General features: G+C 38.3%; 1 protein-coding gene across 2 annotated transcripts in view; it reads right to left on the bottom strand.

Annotated features, from left to right (window-relative positions):
- Positions 1-8,197, bottom strand: part of C7 (complement C7) — a 51,808-nt gene extending 43,611 nt beyond the window's left edge. For both annotated transcript variants that reach the window (XM_055325353.1, XM_055325354.1), the window contains exons 1-3: positions 8,075-8,197; positions 3,675-3,730; positions 1,696-1,771 (exon numbers count right to left, since the gene is read on the bottom strand). In XM_055325353.1, the coding sequence (XP_055181328.1) occupies positions 1,696-1,771; positions 3,675-3,730; positions 8,075-8,080 (138 nt within the window). In that variant the 5' untranslated portion in view covers positions 8,081-8,197. The remainder of the gene's footprint in view (positions 1-1,695; positions 1,772-3,674; positions 3,731-8,074) is intronic.
- Between the last annotated feature and the right edge of the window lie 11,212 nt (positions 8,198-19,409).

Below are 19,409 nucleotides of genomic sequence, written 5' to 3'. Positions count from 1 at the left end.
AAAGTTTTCCTTATTTGGTGTTTCACTTTTGCCTTGTTATTCAAGTACCCATTTGCTTGTAATCAGAGTAGTCATTTATTTGCCCAAAGCCAAATTCTACATTTGTGTAACTTGTTTTGTAAATATCACTCATGTAGGTACTAAATGCTTGACGAAAATGATGATTATGATGATGTTTCAAAACACAAATTATCTTCTGTAATATGGTTCTGTTATTTTAATAATTAAAAAGTGATTTTTAAATACACATTTTTATTCAAGCTGAACCACCTTTAAAATATTCTGCAAATATAGAACCATGTTGTGTACCTGAAACTAATATAATGTCATATGTTAATTATATTTCAATAAAAACATATTTAATCATTCAAATGTTTAGAACCTTTAAAACAAACATTATATTTTTGGAATTTATCCTGAGAAAATTATCAGAACAGAGGACAGATTTCTTTTTTTTTTAATATTTTATTTATTTTTTTATGAGAAACAGAGAGAGAGAGAGAGAGGCAGAGACACAGGCAGAGGGAGAAGCAGGCTCCATGCAGGGAGCCCAATGTGGGACTCCATCCTGATTCTCCGAGATCACGCCCTGAGCCAAAGGCAGACACTCAACTGCTGAGCCACCCAGGTGAGAGGACAGATTTCTATGTACAAAAATGTTCACTGAAGTTTTATTTATAATAATGAAAATGTAGATAACCTAAATCTCAAACAACAGGAAAGTGGATAAATAAGACTGATATAGTCATATAATGGAAAATAATACAGCTGTTAAAATTCATGCCAAAAGTATAACTTTAAAATAGTAGAGTTGTGGAAGCCTACATGGCTCAGTCAGTGAAGAGTCTGCCTTTGGCTCAGGTCATGATCAAGTCCTACATCAGGCTCTCTTCTCAGCGGGGTTCTGCTTCTATCCTTCTATCCTTCTATCCTTCCCCCTGCTCTATCTTTCTCTCATGCTCTGTGTTTCAAATAAATAAGTAAAATCTTAAAAATAAAAAAATAAATAAAATAGTAGAGGGGTGTCCAAGTGTCTCAGCTGCTTAATTAAGCACCTGGCTCTTGATCTTAGCTCAGGTCTTGATATCAGAGTCGTGAGTTCAAGCCCAATGTTGGGCTCCATGCTGGGTGTGGAGACTACTTTAAAAAAAATGGAATATAGGGTACCTGCCTGGATCAGTCAGTGGAGCATGCAGCTCTTGATCTGAGGTTTGTAGGTTCAAGGCCCATGATGGGTGTAGAGATTACTTAAAAGCAAAATATTTTTTAAAAAGTGCAAAATGTTTCACTTTTCATGGTCGTTCAGTATTCCTTAGATAAAACAAAGCAGCTATGGTGTACTTGTTAGTGCTTGTTTTAAAATAACAAGAAAAGTTGAACCCAATAAGTATAAAACAGATTTTGAATTACCTACTAACTTCATTTCATGCTCTTCAATTTCTCTAATAGTTAAATAGTGAATTGCTTTATTCTATGTATATTTCTAGGCTCAAATGTAAGATTTAGAAAAGTCCTGCAAGAAAAATAAGAATGCAGAAATTATTACATTATTATTAAAGTCATACTTTTCTCCCTTTAAAATTACTAAATATATTTTTAAGAAACAAAAAAAATAACATGTCAAAATATCATTTGTCCATATGTAAACTATTTCTGCATATAAACAATAAATACAAATTTTTTGTATGGTCCTACCTGAGTCTTGGTACACCCGTTGCATTCTGACCATGGGGCATAGGTATCCCACTGGCAATCGACTGGCGAGGCAGCTCTGTCAAATTGTTGTAAATCAGGTAGAAAGATAAGAGAGGAGGACACAAAAAATAGTCAAAATTAATTCAAAAAAATTGCTTCACAATTTTTTAGGAGGCACCAAAAGCATCCCGAGATACTTAAAAATATAAGTGGAAGGGACCAACTTTTATAGAGATTAACATTTATTAAGCATCTATAAGGTACTAGACACTATTTAGACACCCGAGCTGTAGACACAATAAGAGATGGGTCACTGACTATTGATAGAGTAGAGGACAAAAATGAAGATATATAATCATAATACAATAATACAAACACAATCCATAATATATCTAATTTGAACAATTTCTTGACAGAAATGTGTACAGTATAATATGTTGTGAAAATAAAGATAACTGAGTGTTCACATTTGGGAGGGTAGGTGAGAACATATCGGAGGAAGTATTCGGGACTTTGAAAAGATTCTGAATAATGAATTAAAGAACTATACAGAAACTCTTAGCTAGAAGACAAAAAGCTCTAAAAAGACCTTATGAGAAGTGAGAAACTAAAAACTGGTAAAGACTAGAGGGTCAGAAATTTATTTCTAAATGCTCCCCCTGTTCATTTAGGCTACTTCTCAAGAACACACCCAAGTAGGGTCAATTTGAGCTTAAATAACTCCGCTCCATTAAAATACATGAAAAATGGAGAGTGGGTTCTCATGTGATACTTAACTCCAGCTCTGTCAAGAAGATCACATGGCTAAGTCCTAAAGGATGCCTCACCTAAAAGCACATTTTACAAGGGGTAAAGGAACTCAGACTCCTGATGTCTCAATTTCAAGCACATTCCTAGCCTTGGAGACACCTGGAGTCAAGGTGATATGTGCTTATCTTAAGCCTGTGAGATGATGCTGAAAGTAAGGGGTCCCATCTGTAGCATGTGTGCCTCACAGGCTCTCATGGAGCCAATCTTGCTAGTCTTCATCTTGACATGGCACCAATGATCCAAATGCCTCAGTGTTTTTGACCCTTAAACAATCTGAACTTGCTATTTTCCTGTGTTGTATCCCAGGGACAGGCAGAGGCCTTCCCCCACACACTAAGGTTTAGGAAGGGAAGCTACCTTGGCCTTCTCTCTTCTGTTCTCCCATAATACCCCATGAAGACCTTTCCCAGAGCCCTTAGCACATCTGTAATGAAACCAACTCTTTCAAGAGCTGATTCACCCAATGGACTCTCGGTACCGTTTTGATCCTCTTTATGTCCCCTGTCACTACCACAGGTCCTGACACATATTCTGACAGCTTGATAAAGTGAACTGACCCGGTCCTATCCCATCAAACTGACAGTGAAAGCACAAGACCATGGGTAGATGTTGGCTTTTTTCCAGGTCTCAACAGTCAATAAACCTAATCTCTTAAAAACAAAGAAAGCTCTCAACCAGATGGGAGCTACCCTTATAGGAGCATAGCATAAGGTATAGACTTGTCAAATCACTATGTTGTATACCTGAAACCAAGATAACATTGTGTATCAACTATATTTCAATTAAGGAAAAAAGAAAAAAAAACTCTCAACCTTTAAAATCCAAATGTTTTGCAATGAGAACATTTAAAGATCAAATTGTACTCTAAGTTGTGTCGATTCTAAGGTTGGTGCATTTCTCTGAATTGCAGGTAAAATCATGGTACTGGGACAAGAAGAAAACCCTGAGGTATTTTTAGTCTTCACGTTTCTTCCTTTTAAGGAATAAAATAAAATAAGAATAAGGATAAAACAAGCTTTTCCTATCATTGCCTTTTTTCAAAATGTGGAAAGATAAAGTATTGAAGGAATAAAGTTGTTCAGACTGCAATATAAAAATCAGGCCATACTAAAGAACTTTCTAAAAATAAAAAAATTAATGATTTCCAACACAATCCAAAACATTCTCACCTTGAAAAAATTTGGAAATCTCCTGTAAATCCCACCAAGATGAACAAAGTTATTACCTGAGGGGGAGGGAATAAAGCATTACTTTAAGTTTGCATTTCTTTAATGAGTTGAAAGTGAATACATTTGTACAAGTTAAGATTTGTGAGTTGGGAATATAAGGAAGAAAATTACCATGGACAAGTCTCAACTCTGCTTATCCTTTAAACTTCCATTTTAAATAAAAGTTTAATACAGTTCTGTTGAGCTCACCTCCTACTGTTCATTTCTGTAAAGACAACTCGGGGCCTGGGAATATCATGGCCAAACGAACAGAAAATTTAACCCATTAGTACATTTCTTTAGGGATCTTTTAATTCCTTTCTCCACTCCTTCGCTCTAACTTCCACACTCATAAGGACACCCAGATAGGAGAAGCCTAGAAGACAGACCAGCCAAGAGTAAGGAGTTAAAAGGGAAATAAGCTTCATAAATGAAGAGTCAACCCAAAGTTAAAGCACATCCCTAGCCAGAGGGGCAGTGAGGCTCTCCAGGCCCCTTAGTTCTGCAGGTGGCTCAGGTTTAAAACACCTCTGAGGCCTTCTGTAATCGTCTCTACATGAAAGCACCAGCCTAAATATTGAAGATCTGACAGGTCACAAAATTGTATGTAAAATGGGGTTACATTTTGTTCAAAAAATCAAACATGTATTAAAAACAAATCTAGAGAGTCACCTGGGTGGCTCAGTGGTTGTGTGTCTGACTTCGGCTCAGGTCGTGATCCCCAGGTCCTGGGATCCAGTCCCACACCGGCCTCCCCTGCAGGGAGCCTGCCTCTCCCTCTGACCATGTCTCTGCCTCTCTCTGTGTGTCTTTCATGAATAAATAAAAAAAAATATTTAAAAAGAAATCTATAAAGAAATATAACAACGGTTAATAGGATTTTTCTGGGATCAAATTATAGGTGATTTCTATTATCTTATTTTTACTTTTATGTATTTCCATACTTTGACCACTGAATGTGTCCAGGAATATAATTCAAATCTTTACTGGAGACTCTTTGAGAGTATCAAATGTATTCAATTTATAACCCGGTGTAACAGTCCTTAAAGCCATCTTACCCAGATTTTAACAGGCTGATATTCTTTCTCTTCTCCCTCAAAGCTTTTTTTCTCTCCATATAGTTGTGAAGTGGCTTCCCAACATTTTTTCCAGACCCTTCTACTTTCCTTCCTGGATTACTTACCATCTTTTTTTTTTTTTAAGATTGTATTTATTTATTCATGAGAGACTGTGAGAAAGAGGCAGACACACAGGCAGAGGGAGAAGCAGGCTCCATGCAGGGAGCCCAACATGGGACTCGATCCTGGGACCCCAGGATCAGGACCTGGGTCGAAGGCAGGCGCTAAACCGCTGAACCACCCAGGGATCCCTACTTACCGTCTTTTTACGTATCTTTCAGTTGTAAAATTCTAATTGCATACTTCTGCTTTTTATTGTTCTACAAAGCTTTTAGCCTGTTATTTTGATTGGCATGACCAAAACCCTAATAGCTGTGGGCATCCTGGAAATGAGTGAACAGTGGTGGGAAAAGTTGTGAATACTTTTCTGACTTTTCAATAAGTTTGTAAAGCAGTGTCTTTTAAAGGTTGTTGTGTTGTTTTGTTTTTTAATTAAAAACTACAAGTTTTTTTTTTCCTTTTTCAATGATGTCTTTAACTCTCTGCCATGTCAACTCATTTTTTCTGCCTGTAGGAAAGCCTATTTCATGGCTTTACTAGTCACTCCCAGGCACTAACACTCACATTTTCAGAAAACAAAAATTCTGAAACAATCTAGTAGTCAAATTTCAATTCAGTATCCAATCAATTCACTATCCTACTCCAGGGTCCTGCATGCTCATAACAGGGGTGAGAGGGTGTCTCCTTCAGAATTCTTTCTCGTTCTTTTTCTTTTCTTCCTCACCTCTCCAAGCTCCCTCTGTCTTCTTCAAAGTCACAGCAGCAGGAATGAAAGGGGCAAGAGCCAAAAAGGGTCTTGTGTGACTGAGCCAGCTGGAGATCGTGATGGGAAACCAGGATGTTTGAAAGTTGATTCTTTATCTCCCACTGCGCTTTTTGTGGTTCTTTGGATGCTCTCCCCCCCGCCCCATTGCAGATCTACAACCACTGTACTCTGGTACAAATGATTAATCTCTTTGTTCATGACTCTGGATTCTCACCAATGCTTGCCTCGTGGGAGTCCTTTCGCCTATGGATCCTACCTGTTGGGGTTGCTTCATCCTGCAGGCAGTTTGTTAAGCAGAATCCCTGGAGACCCAAGTCTGGCTCCTTCCCAAAGGTCCACTTTGAGTCTATAAGATACTTGCACATGTCCTTATCCTGTCAGACTCTAGATGTCCAGGATGTAACCAACCCTGCTGTGTTGATTTACTCTGCTAAAGGCAGACCAGTGAACCAACCTGTGGCTTTAGATTTTCCCATATATGACCAGAGTATCATTCCCTGATATGGAAATGTTGGGGTTCAGAGCAAATGGTCAAGAAAGAATTCTTGAGACATCTACAGTGCAAAAAGGTGGTTTTATCAAAGCAGGAGGACAGGACCCACGGGCAGAAGGAGCTGCACTGGAGTTGTGATGGGTAATTAACTGTATACTTTTGAGTTGGGAGAGAGATAAGGATATTGTAAGTATCTAAGGAATTTTGGAACCAAGGTTTCCCGGACCTTTAGGGGGCCCAGCTACTGTCTAATAATACCTTAGTCATGAGACCCTTCAGATATATATCACTGGGCTATATGCTTGGAGGACGATTGCTAACATGTATCTTGGGGTGGGGGAGAATGGGAGTAAAGTAAAGGAAATTTCCAAAGGAATTTTTATATGCTAAAATAGACTTACAGAATCCTGGGGGGTCAGGATAATGTTAAGCTAAGATTGCCTTTTACCCTCAGCAAACTGTCAACAACAAGGCAGCTGAGTTTCTAGAGAAAGGTCACTATTTGTTTCAAGGACTTGTCGATGGGCTATAGACAGTAAGAAAACTTAATTTTTTCTTTGGTCTTTGTTTCCCACATCATTCCCTAAATCTCCAGTACTCTAAGGGGTTGATCTTGTGTTAAGGATAGGTATACTCAAAGTGTCACCTGACAGAAGTAAAGCTACCTTTTTTTTTTCTTTTTTTGAGAGAGAGTGTACATGAGCCAGGGTCAGGGAGAGGGACAAGCAGACCGTACTGAGCTCAAAGCCCGATGCAGGGCTTAATCTCATTACCCTGAGATCATGACCTGAGCTGAAATCAAGAGTCCGCCATTTAACCAACTGAGCCACCCAGGGGGCCCTAAGCTCCCTTTTTGTAATACTGCATTTCCTGTCCAGTATCTCAGTCTAAAATGTGGGGATACGCAGCATTCTTTGTTCTTGGCCTTCAACTCTCAGCCAAAGCAGGCATCATGAAAAGATTCACTCTTAACATTCTTAACAGCTTTTCTTTTTTTTCTTTTTTTTTTTTTTCTTAACAGCTTTTAAAACACATTTTAAAAGAAATTCAACCAACTTTTAGGGAATATACTTTTTTTTTCTCATTAGGCCTGCCTTTGTCAACACCTTTCCCATATATGTACTCTTTATTATAACCTGTGAAGATCTGCTTATTACAAGGCAGTTCTCTTCATGAGTTATATAAGCTGAATCTATTAACCAAAAGAATGCCTTGAAATTTGCTAGCTGGGTCCCTGAAAATGAAGCAGTTATCATTTCCCAACTTCAGAAAGAGTATGTTAACAAATGGACAAGATAGAACAATCACAAATTAATAACAAGTGATGCAAAAATAAGTTGAAGTTGCTGTCTCTGGTCCTCTCACTGGTTGAATCGTAATTTTCCTAACATTTGGCGATGTTGTATTGGGGCCAACAAGTATATTTGGTAAACCTTTAATTGCATTCCATCCATCTGTATCCTCCACTCTCACATTCCTGATATTTCATCAAGGATTCCAAATTCTAAAACTCCAGGACTTTTACATAAGTCAAGTCATGGGGGCTCATGGCATGGCCCCAAATCAAACAAATAAACAAACAAAATACACTGGAAGGAAGTTTTCCCTAAGAAATAACAATGGTATTATTGTATTTCTTAATCGCTTTCTCAGGACTTTCATAAACATTGCCTCCAACTCTGGTTCCCAGACCTCTGAACCAGTAATTTTACTGCAAAACAAAACAAACAAACAAAAAATGGAATTCACTTTGGCCGAATTGTTAAACATATTTTAAAAAGGATTTTTTTGTTGTTTTAAGTTACCCCCAGATCTTTGTTTTTCCTATTTCCCCATGACTTCTCCTTATTTGAGTCATTTTGGTTAAGCCTCTCTCCCTTTTGAGATTCCTTCGTTCACAAAAGTAATGAAATTATTATCTTACCTTCATGTTTGGAAAAACATTCAGGGCAGAAGAAAGGAAGAAAACTTCCAGTGAGTGCCCAGTGAATTTTCAACAGCAGGAAGAGCCCAGCAGCCTGCTCCCTCTCTCTCTCCCTGCTGGGGATTAACTTGGCACTCATAAACAGAGCAAGTGGTTCTAAGACTTAGCTCCTACCCCAACCAGATTCTCTGGGGACACCAAGAGCCTGCCCCTGGACTTAGTCTATGTTTTGAAGCCAGATGCATCTTATCAATTTACACAGGCCTTAGCTATAACCAGCTGGAACTGTTTGGAAGTATAGTTCTAAGAAAACATCTGTAAATCAAGAAAGGCAGCAAATGTTCTCAGTTCAATGTTTATATGATTTTCAACCAAAGGAGACTTTATGTGAGGCAAGGGATAAACCCCCTTCCTGTTTCAGTCTTCTAAACTAAGCGGCTGTTTTCATGATTCTCTTAAAGGGTGTTGTACACCAAACTTTGAGATTAAACACTGTGATATATAAATGCAGTTCTGTCACTCAGGATATAAGTGGAACATTCTGGAGTGGAATCTCCACTCCTCCCCCCAACAAAAAAAAAAAAAAAGGAAAACAATACAACTATACTATATATATATATATATATATATATATATATATATATACATATATATATATATATATAGTATACTATAGTTGTGTATACACACACACACACACACACACACACACACACACACGGCCTAACACAGTATTACATTCATTTCCTCGTGTTTGACTTTCACAGAATGGTCAAAAACAGCATCATGTTTTGCAAACATTGAATAGCATCACCAATTTCCCCAAGTTCTTCCCTTAATCCTTTTTGGAGATCACTGTTGGAAAGTTCCTATCATTGGTCATCATCATCCGTCCATCCATTATCTCCTCCCCCATTATTGTCTTGCCTAGTTCTTATAGATCCTCATTCCCCACAGGTTTGCATTGATTCTAGCATTTCTCAACATCACTTTCATAGACTGCAGGAAAGCTGCATTTTAGGGGCAAGAGTTCAGATTTTTTACTGAAGCTAAGCTATGGTTTGATTCACATGGTTTGGCCAAATATTCTGACGCTTGCTGCTAGGGCATTATAAGTAGGCGAGACTCAAGTGTTAAGTGGGAAAGGGATTTTGAGTTGAGAGTAATTTTATAACTAAACATTCCATTAGTGAATACTTTCCAAAAAAAACATATTTTCCAGTTTTAATGATTTATTTCTTTCTTTATCCTAAAAATTTGAATAATAGAGACCGCCCCCATCTTCCTCTTATAAATTAGTGTTGGGCTTCCAGAGATAAACTTTCCACATCTTTTGTTAAAATCATTAGTGATTTGTGTGGGAGAGATTTTGCAACAGAGAAGATGACTCCCTAATTCCTGAAAGATTTTTTTTTTAATTCAACTCCAGTTGCATGATTTCCAGATGTTATGGACTCTTCTTTTTTTTTTTTTTTAAATAAATTAATTTTTATTGGTGTTCAATTTACCAACATACAGAATAACACCCAGTGCTCATCCCGTCAAGTGTTTATGGACTCTTCTTAAGAACTCATTGTGCAGAGGAGACTGAGTGACTCGGTTGGTGGTGTGTGTGAGTCTTGATCTTCGGGTTGTGAGTTCAAGCCCTATGTTGGGTGTGGAGATTACAGAAAAATGAAATCTTTAAAAAAAAAAAAAAAGTACTCAATGTACAATTCTACATTCAAGGACTCATTTGCATTTCCCTGAAAGCAGATTCTGAGACAGGAAATCGATTGCAAGTAGGCTTTTTGAGGGGGGTTGGGGGGCTTTTGTTTTTTTTTATTTGGGTTTTGGCTGGGTTATTTGTGTGGTTTTGTTTGGTTTTCTGATTTGAGAAGTGATCATAGCTGAGGGATGGAAAAGGGAGACAAGGAAGGAGAGGTCACCAGTAAAAGGTACTTTGCCTTGTGGCAATTAGAACTCAGTCCCAGTGTGGAAATCTGGGGGACACTGCAGAGCACTTCTCAGAGCTATTCCAACTAAGTGAATATATCAACCAATACCCTCTCTGATTGAGGGTGGCTCCTAGACTCAACTCTCTAACACTTCCAATTTGCCTTGGAGGTAGGCTGAGCAGCCCTGGTAGTTAGGGCAGGAAAGGGCCTTCAGGAAGACTGTTGCAGGTATCAGCAGTATTTGCAGGTATTTGCTTTTGTCATGTAGCGAAAACTGCTGGGGGGATATAATAAGTAGATACCAACAGCACTGCTGTGGTAGCCTGTCATTCATACATGAATGCATTCATTTATTTGTTTATTCTAATTCAACAAATATTTACTGAGGACACATAATATAATAGGCTATAGATTTTGACAGCAATATCTTTTATTATTTTTATTCCTTACATGCTATAAAGATCATATGAGCCCATGTATAGAATATCCTTAGTCTAGAGGATGACACATGCATGCAGTATACCTATAATGATTTAGAACTTGAATTGTGCAACTCACAGGGACTATATCCCAGAGAACATTTAAAAAGTTTGCAAAAACTTCCTTTCCCCAAGTGTTTTGCAGTCTCCCATCTCCATATCTTTGCTCTCACATGAATAGTGTTTCTTCAACTGTTGGCATTTCAGTGGAGGAGCCATTAGAACAAAAGCTTTAAGTGCAGGTGGGAACCTTACTCCACTCCCCTCAGGTGGGAGATTTGACTGCTGGCATACGTTGTGTGAACTTAATTCAAAGGACAATAGGAACTCACTCAATGGAAGTTTTAAAGAAAGAATCAAAATGATGTTTCCAAATGATCGAAACAGTGGTGGTATGTGGGCCACATAGGTAAGGAACAGAAGGAGGACACATGATTTGGAATTTATTTCAGCAGTCAGACAAGGGGTAACCAGGCCTCATTCAAGAAGGGATGGACAAAAGACCAGAGAATTCACAAGGCTTGGTGATTAAACATGGTTTCATGTCTGACTGAGAATATGGGGGAAATATAACAAATGAATGAAAGAGAGAAATGGGAAGTTGAAGAGGAAGAGGTGATTTTGGAGAGGGGACATTTTATTTTGGAGAAAACAACCAACACATAACAGAAATGTAGATATTTCTGGAAAGAAATATAGGAACTTCCTTTCACAGGGATATAGATAGAGCCACTGGCACGAGGATAATACATAAGCGAAGTCATGAGAGAGTGATCACAGTGAAGCATAAAACCATAAGACCTGCCACAACTCAGGGAGCAGAAGGAAGAAGAAGAGCCAAAAAGGAGAGAAAGAGGAGAAGGAAAACCAAAACAATGTACTGTTAAACCAATTTAAGAGAATCATAAAGAGAGGTCAGTCAACAAAGACAGGTGGTGCTCAAAGAGAAGGAATATTGAGGGAAAAAACCACACTACTGGGCAATTGAAACCTAATCAGAAAACTATGGAGAAACAAAGTTTCTCCACATATTTTCTAGTCTGGTGCTACAAGATGTGTCTAATAAAAAATAATTTTACGTTTTTTTAAATATTTTATTTATTTATTTATTCATGAGAGACACGCACACACAGATTGAGAGAGAGAGTGAGAGAGAGAGAGAGAGAGAGGCAAAGACACAGGCAGAGGGAGAAGCAGGCCCCATGCAGGGAGCCCAAAGTGGGACACCATCACGCCCTGGGCTGAAGGCAGCGCTAAACTGCTGAGCCACCCAGGCTGCCCAATTTTATGTTTAAATATGTGTAGGAAGCATATATTATAGAGAAGAGTTTCTCAAACTGTGAATTACCGGCCTTTAGGGCATTGATCATTCTTTGTTGGTAGAGGTGGTAGGGGACACTTGTCCTGTGCATTGGAGGACACTCAGTAATACCCCTGGCTATCTACCCCCTCGATGCCAGTGATACTCTTCCCTAGTCATGACAATCAAAAATGTCTCCAGATATTACCAAATGTCCCCTGGAGACCAAATCAATCCCCTTCCATTGAGAACCACTGTTAGGGTGTCTACCCCTAGCAAATGTTCAGCCTTAGATTCACAAAACACATTGCACAGTGCATTGTAAATTAAATGTTCTAAAAGTTACACACCAAGTAAAATTTCTCAAAACGTTTTCAAACCAGAGTTTTGCAAATTCATGTGACCCAGAACTTGTATTTCTGACAACCTTCAAAACTGATAGAGCAGACATGCTCTAGCAAACGGTGTCTGAGCCAACACTGGATCAATGGAAGAAGAAAGAAGATTGCTGCCAGACTTCGGAAGGGGGTCCGCAAGGCCTCAGTCTTCTCCCTCTGTCCTGCTGACACACTCCCTATTACCCATTAGTCTTCACTTCCCTTGGTAGCACCTCAAAAACTTCAACATCTTCAAACCCTAATGAAACAGACCAGTGATGATATCAAGAGGCTATTATGGTCCACCTTGGGGAGATATTTGCAAACATCTTATCAAGCCTATTTCATTTGCTAGCCACTCGTTTTATTCTGAATTGTTCCACTGACTCCAGGAGCATGAGAGGACTGAACTTGGTGAGGAAGAATTAAGCCTCCTTTTCTCTCTTGTTGAGTCTGAGGTCAGAACTGAAACTTCCAGAGATTGGAGCAAAAGGCAACAGCACCCCCTAGTGGCAGGCATGCTGCAGTCCCTTGAGTGGTTGGTACAAGAGCTTTAGGCGCTGGAGTTAAACTACTCAGGAAAAAGAAACGTTGCATCCTCTTAGTCTCCCAGTCAAGTGCTTGTTAAGCTAATAAGTAATCCAGGCTGTATCTCTTTTTCCATTAAAGCGTCATCGTGTGAATAGTTTGAGAATGAAAAACGGCTGCTAGGCAGTACTTTATCTAAAGGAATTTTTCAGCAAAACAATGACAGTTAAGTGCTTTACCATATGCCTAATAAGATGCCCATCTCTGCTGGTAGCACTGCATTCAGTACTGTGATTTGTGCATTATTTTGTCTGTTTATGTATTATTTATTTTTTTATTTTTTTAATTTAGAGATGGACATTTATTGAATACACCACAAGGGAGCAGTGGCGAACAGCAAAGGAGAGGCTGCCTGCATTATTTTAAAGTGAGGTTCACAAAAAAAGAAAGAAAAATTGAGGTCACTAGATTAATACTCTCTGTTGGTATCCAGTCCCAAGGAACAATGTTTTAAGGTTTAAATAGATTAAGAAATATTTCCAGGGGCACCTGGGTGGCTCAGTTGGTTAAGCGGCAGCCTTTGGCTCAGGTCATGATCTCAGGGTCCTGGGATCCAGCCCTGCATTGGGCTCCCTGCTCCGCGGAAAGCCTGCTTCTCCCTTTCCCTCTGCTGCCCCCACCCCCATTTGTGTGCTTTCTCTGTCTCAAATAAGTAAATTTAAAAATCTTTAAAAAAGAAAAAAAAGAAAAGAAAAGAAAAAGAAGAAGAAGCATTTCCAGGGCATGACACTTCCTTTTGGACAGTTGTTGCCCTCTATAGCACTGGACTTGCCTTGGCCCTGGTGGCCCTGATGGCTGCAGATGGCAAGGATCAAAATACAATCAGGAAGCGGTAAGACACGATTTTCAAGGTTTTCAATAGTGGCAGGCACCTGCTAAATTTAGGAGAAGGCCTGGATCTGTTTGGGTTTCTGTCGTTTGGGTTTTTCAGTTATCTGCAGTGCACATTGCTGCGGTAGCCTGCAAAGCCAAGATACATTTCATTTGGTTCAAATTTGAATTAAGTCAAACAGCTCTGAGAAGGAAGCAGGAAATGCAAAGATTTTCATGATCCTTTAACTGCTTTGTGTAAAGGCCTGCAGAGGAAGGGCGAATAGCAAAGGACAAGGTCATTTCTTCGATCTGCATGATAAACTTGGGGTATCTATGCAGAAAGTTGGTTTGTTGTTGTTGTCATTGTTTTTCCAGATCAGGAGCTCAGCGTATCACAGCCCTACATTAAAAAGTAATCACCTGCAGAAAATGTCGGTCTATGCCACAATTTTAAGCTTTATCTCCTTAAGCTTTCTTTACACAGATATACTTTGATATCAGATTTATCATTACATGTTCCATAGGTCAAGAAATTAAATCCTGAATTATACAACTCTTCAAACGTTTATGAAAAAGTTTTAGAAAACAGTGAAGAACAGTTATAAATACATGACTAGAGGGCAGCCCGGGGGCTCAGCGGTTTAGCTCTGCCTTTGGCCTGGGGCCTGATCCTGGAGTCCTGGGATCGAGTCCCATGTCGGACTCCCTGCATGGAGCCTGCTTCTCCCTCTGCCTGTGTCTCTGCCTCTCTCTCTGTGTGTGTCTCCCATGAATAAATAAATAAAATCTTAGAAAAAATAATAACATGACTAGAAACTGCTTAAAAGTAAGAATTCTCCTGAAAGCCCTAAGGCACTAATCTGTGTACAAATATGTGTTCTAAAGCCAGAGTCTAGATTTGAATCTTGGGCAAGCTGTTCAACCTCTTAAATCCTCTTGCTTCCTTATCTGAAAAGTAGAAATAATATTATTTAAATCATAAGATTGTTCTATGAAATAAATCCAGGTAAAGTAATTAGCACTGTGCCTGGAATATAGTAAGCCTACTCCAATAAATATGAGCTATAATACAAAAAATTAGAAACAACACAGAGGTGCCTGGCTGGCTCAGTCAGTAGAGCATGTGACTCTCAATCTCCGGGTGAGTTCAAGCCTCACCTGGGCACAGAGCATACTTTATTTTTTTTTAATTGTGTTTTTAATTTTTATTTATTTATGATAGTCACAGAGAGAGAGAGAGGCAGAGACACAGGCAGAGGGAGAAGCAGGCTCCATGCACCGGGAGCCCGACGTGGGATTCCATCCCGGGTCTCCAGGATCGCGCCCTGGGTCAAAGGCAGGCGCCAAACCGCTGCGCCACCCAGGGATCCCCAGAGCATACTTTAAAAAAAGAAAAGAAAGAAACAATACAAACATGCATCAATAGTGGATTCATTAAATAAATTCTAGTATACACATTAAATGGAACATTATGTACCTATAGAAAACTGAAGAGGTTCTCCATGCACTCCTATGGAAAGATCTATAAAATACACTGTTAAGGAGAAAAAGGAAAAATACAGAGCAGCAATTACTTTGGGGTTAAAAGGAATGCATATTCATATTGGTTTATACTTGCATGAAGAAACTCTGGAAAATACACAAGAAACTAAAAAATTGTTATCTCATAGGGCATGCATATGAGAAGGGCACTAGGTGGAAAGATGGAAACAGGATAGAGAAAGAGATGGGACGGAGACCTTTTACTTTATACTAGCTTATATTTGTAATACATTGATGAATGCATTACCTATTCTAAAAAAAGAAATTTAAAATTATTTTGTTAGCTGTCATTCTTTTATATCATAGTGCTGTAGAATAGCATCTTGAAGATTCTCTGACTTTTCTTGGCTTGTTTATTCATTTGCCTGAAGGAGCTGGGGTAGACTGTGAGGATACAACTGCGGTAAGAGAAACAAGCATCTTCATGAACACTTGATGAATACCAGGATTGAAAGATTGGTCTGGAGGCCAAGTTGATCTGGTGATTCATAGATCTTCACTTCAGTGCACTGTTGATATATATCCTCAATCTCAATCTTGATGTGATCATGTTTACAAATGTAAGCTACTTCATTTCATAGTGAGCATACAAATAAAGTACACTGATCATTTGTATTTAGAGGCATGTGATGAGGTGTTTTACTCTCTTCTCGTTCCTTCTTCTGCTTCAGCTAGTATAGGCCTGCTTCTTGGGAGAACGTGGCTTGCCAGAAAGGATTTAGAACAAATTTTGTCTCAAATTTAAGTTTTACCACTTGTTATCTGTGTTATCATCTTAACTCTCAATTTTTTTTTAAGATTTTATTTTTTAAGTAATCTCTATGCCCGATATGGGGCTTGGACTCATGACCCCAAGATCAAGAGCCACATGCTCTTCCAACTGAGCTAGCCAGGTATGCCTTTTAACCCTCAATTCCCTTAAAAAAATAAAAGATAATTAAACTTTCTTTCTAAGGCTGATGAAATTTAAGATCTATAAAATGCACACTGAAACATCTTAAGTACGTATAGATCTCCACACCTTCCACATCCATGAATAAATGAGTTTTTAATCCATAAACAGATACAAGCCAAAGAAAAATTTTAGCAAAACAATTTATCCAGAGTATCCCCCAATGATACACAGCTTGAGTGACTTCCTGAGAACAATCAACTTGCAATCAATCAGAAGTAAACTGATTAATAATTAATGACCAGGGAAATTACCAACTACATGACATTAGATTCTTATGGGTCTGTGAAGATAGTCACCAGGACCAAGAGGTATTTTACTGATTGAAATTTACATGATCTAAAATGAGAATGTAAAAAAAAAAATAAGTAATTTAATTTAATGAGAATGTACAGGCATATCAAAGTATCAAGATCCTCTTCTTTACATGAAATTATATCAACTAGCATTGTGAGTAACAGTTCAGACCAATGAGAAGGCCCCCTTGAGAGTTGCATTATTATAACTTGGATTAAGCAAAAAATGAAATCAATTTATGTTAATAAATGCTTTTACTGTCAAAAAAAAAGAAGTCTTCCAAAACCTGTGTCCAGGTAAAATGAAGACAGCACCACTCAGGGAAAAAGTTGGGAAGACCTTGACGCAACATCCAACGCTTAATGTGGAATCAATAAAGGTTAGTGCTTCTCTCGTCAAGACCAAAGGAGGAAAAGACCAAGAGGAAACCTCAAAATTATCCAAACACAGGAAGTAATGTCTCTCTTCCCAGGGAAAACTGAGCAACACTCTTGAACTGCATTAAACAGACCCATGAGAATGGAAATCCTTGTTGTCAGTGTATAGCCACACCCTCCAAATCATTTGCTCCCTTATTGCCTGTCTGCTATATTTGTTTATTGGAATCTAATTCACACAACATAAAACTCACCCTTTTATACTGCATAACTTAGTGGTTTAAAAATTACTCACATGTATATGAAGCCATCACGACTATCTAATTCCAGAATATTTCCATTATTCCCCAAAGAAATTTCATACCCATTAGCAGTCACCCTCCCATTGCCCACAACCTCTAGCTCCTGGAAACCACCAATCTACTTTCTGACTCGTAGATTTGCCTCATCTGGACATTTCATACAAATGGACTTGCATAATATGTGCCTTTTTGTGACTGACTTCTTCACTTAGCAGAATGTTTTCAAGGTTTATCCATTTTGTAGCATGTATCAGTAACTCATTCCTTTTATGGCTGAATAATAGTCTATGGGTGTTCCAGAATATACAATATTCTGTGGCTCAGTCAGGTAAGCATGTGACTCTTGATTTTAGCTTAAGTCATGGTCTCAGGGTCGTGAGATCAAGCCCCACATCAGGCTCTGTGCTCAGCAGAGAGTCGGCTTGGGAGTCTCCTCTCTCTCTCTCTCTCTCTCTCTCTTTCCCCTTCTCTCTCTGCCCTTCCCCCAATCACACATGTGCTCGCTGGCTCTCTCTAAAAAATGAATAAATAAATAAACATTTAAAAAAATCAATTGACTATAGATTTATGAATCTATTTCTGTACTCTCAGTTTATTCCATTGTTTTTTTTTTTAAAGATTTTATTTATTTATTCATAATAGTCACACACACACACAGAGAGAGGCAGAGACACAGGCAGAGGGAGAAGCAGGCTCCATGCAGGGAGCCCGATGTGGGATTCGATCCTGGGTCTCCAGGATTGCGCCCTGGGCCAAAGGCAGGCGCCAAACCGCTGCGCCACCCAGGGATCCCCTGTTCCATTGTTTTATATTTCTATCTTTATGCCAGTACCACACTGTTTAGAGTACTGTGGCTTTGCAATAATCAGGAATTAGGAGTCTTCCAATTTTGTTCTTCTTTTCAAGTTATTATGATTGCTGAGAGTTACCTGTAATTCCATGTGAGTTTTCAGATCAGCTTTCCATTGTTACAGCAAAGGTCACAGGGATTTTGATAGGGATTACATTGAATTTTTTAAAAAGATTTTATGTATTTATTCATGAAAGACACAGAAAGAGAGGCAGAGACATACGCAGAGGGAGAAGCAGGTTCCCTGCAGGGAACTTGATGCAGGACTCAGTCCCAGGACCCTGGGATCATGACCTGAGCCAAAGGCAGATACTCAGCCACTGAGCCACTCAGGTGCCACTTCAATGAATCTGTAGATGACATTGGGTAGTGTTACCACCTGAACAGTATTAAGCCATTCAATACATGAATACAGTGTGTCTTTCTATTCATTTAGGTCTTCTTTAATTTCTTTCAGCAATGGTTTAAAGTTTTCAGCATACAAATCTTGAATTCTTGGTCAGATTTATTCCTAAATATTTTATTCTTTTAAATGCTTTTGTAAATGGACTTAAAATATTTTTTATAAAAAATAAATAAATAAACAAATAAAATATTTTTTATTTGCAAAAAAATTTATTTTCATTTTGTTCATTGCTAGTTTATAGAAATACAATCATTTTTGTTTATGAATCATATATCTCATAACCTTGATGAACTTTCATAGTTTTCTGTTGGATTCCTTATAATTTTCTACTTATCATCTGCAAAGAGAAATAATTTTACTTTTTCCTCACTTCAATCTGGATGCCCTTCATTTCTTTTTCTTGCCTAACTGCCTTGGCTAGAATCTTCAGTGCAATATTGAAGAGAAGTAGAAAGCAGACATCCTTGTCTTATTCCTTATCTTAGGAGGAAAGCTTTCTGTCCTTTGATATTCAGTGTGATGTTAGCTGTGGGTTTTTCATAAATGTTGAGAAAGTTCCTTTCTACTCCTATTTTGTTAAGTGTTTATATCATAAAAGGACACTGGAATTTTTCAGAAGCTTTTTCTGCATCTTAAGATGATTGTGTGGTTTATGTCCTTTATTCTTTTAATATATTACAAATGGTTAATGTTCATACATTGAATGACTCTTGCATCCCTGGAATAAATCCCCATTTAGCCATGGTATGTAACCCTTTTTATATGCTGCCAGACTGTTTGCTAGTTTTCTCTTGAGGAATTTTGTGTCTATACCAATAAGAGATATTAGTCTATGTTTTTCTGTGATGTCTTTCTCTAGTTTCTATATCAGAGTAATAAGGGCCTTGTAGAGTAAGTTGGAACATGTTCCCCTCTCTACTATTTTTGGGAACTATAGTTTGTGAAGGATTGGAAAAACTCTGTCTCTGTCCTTCTACTCTCCTGTTAGTAAGCATTTGCATAAGTAACTATTTGTGTTAGTTTGGGTGTATCTTTCTGGCATTTCTTTTATGCAAATATAAGAAAATACAAGTATATGCTTTTATTCCCCCTTTATTACATATAATTAATATACG

The sequence above is a fragment of the Nyctereutes procyonoides genome, unplaced genomic scaffold (genome assembly GCF_905146905.1).
Source record: "Nyctereutes procyonoides isolate TBG_1078 unplaced genomic scaffold, NYPRO_anot_genome, whole genome shotgun sequence".
In the NCBI taxonomy this organism is placed as follows: domain Eukaryota; kingdom Metazoa; phylum Chordata; class Mammalia; order Carnivora; family Canidae; genus Nyctereutes; species Nyctereutes procyonoides.
This window is presented reverse-complemented; position numbering and strand designations above follow the sequence as displayed.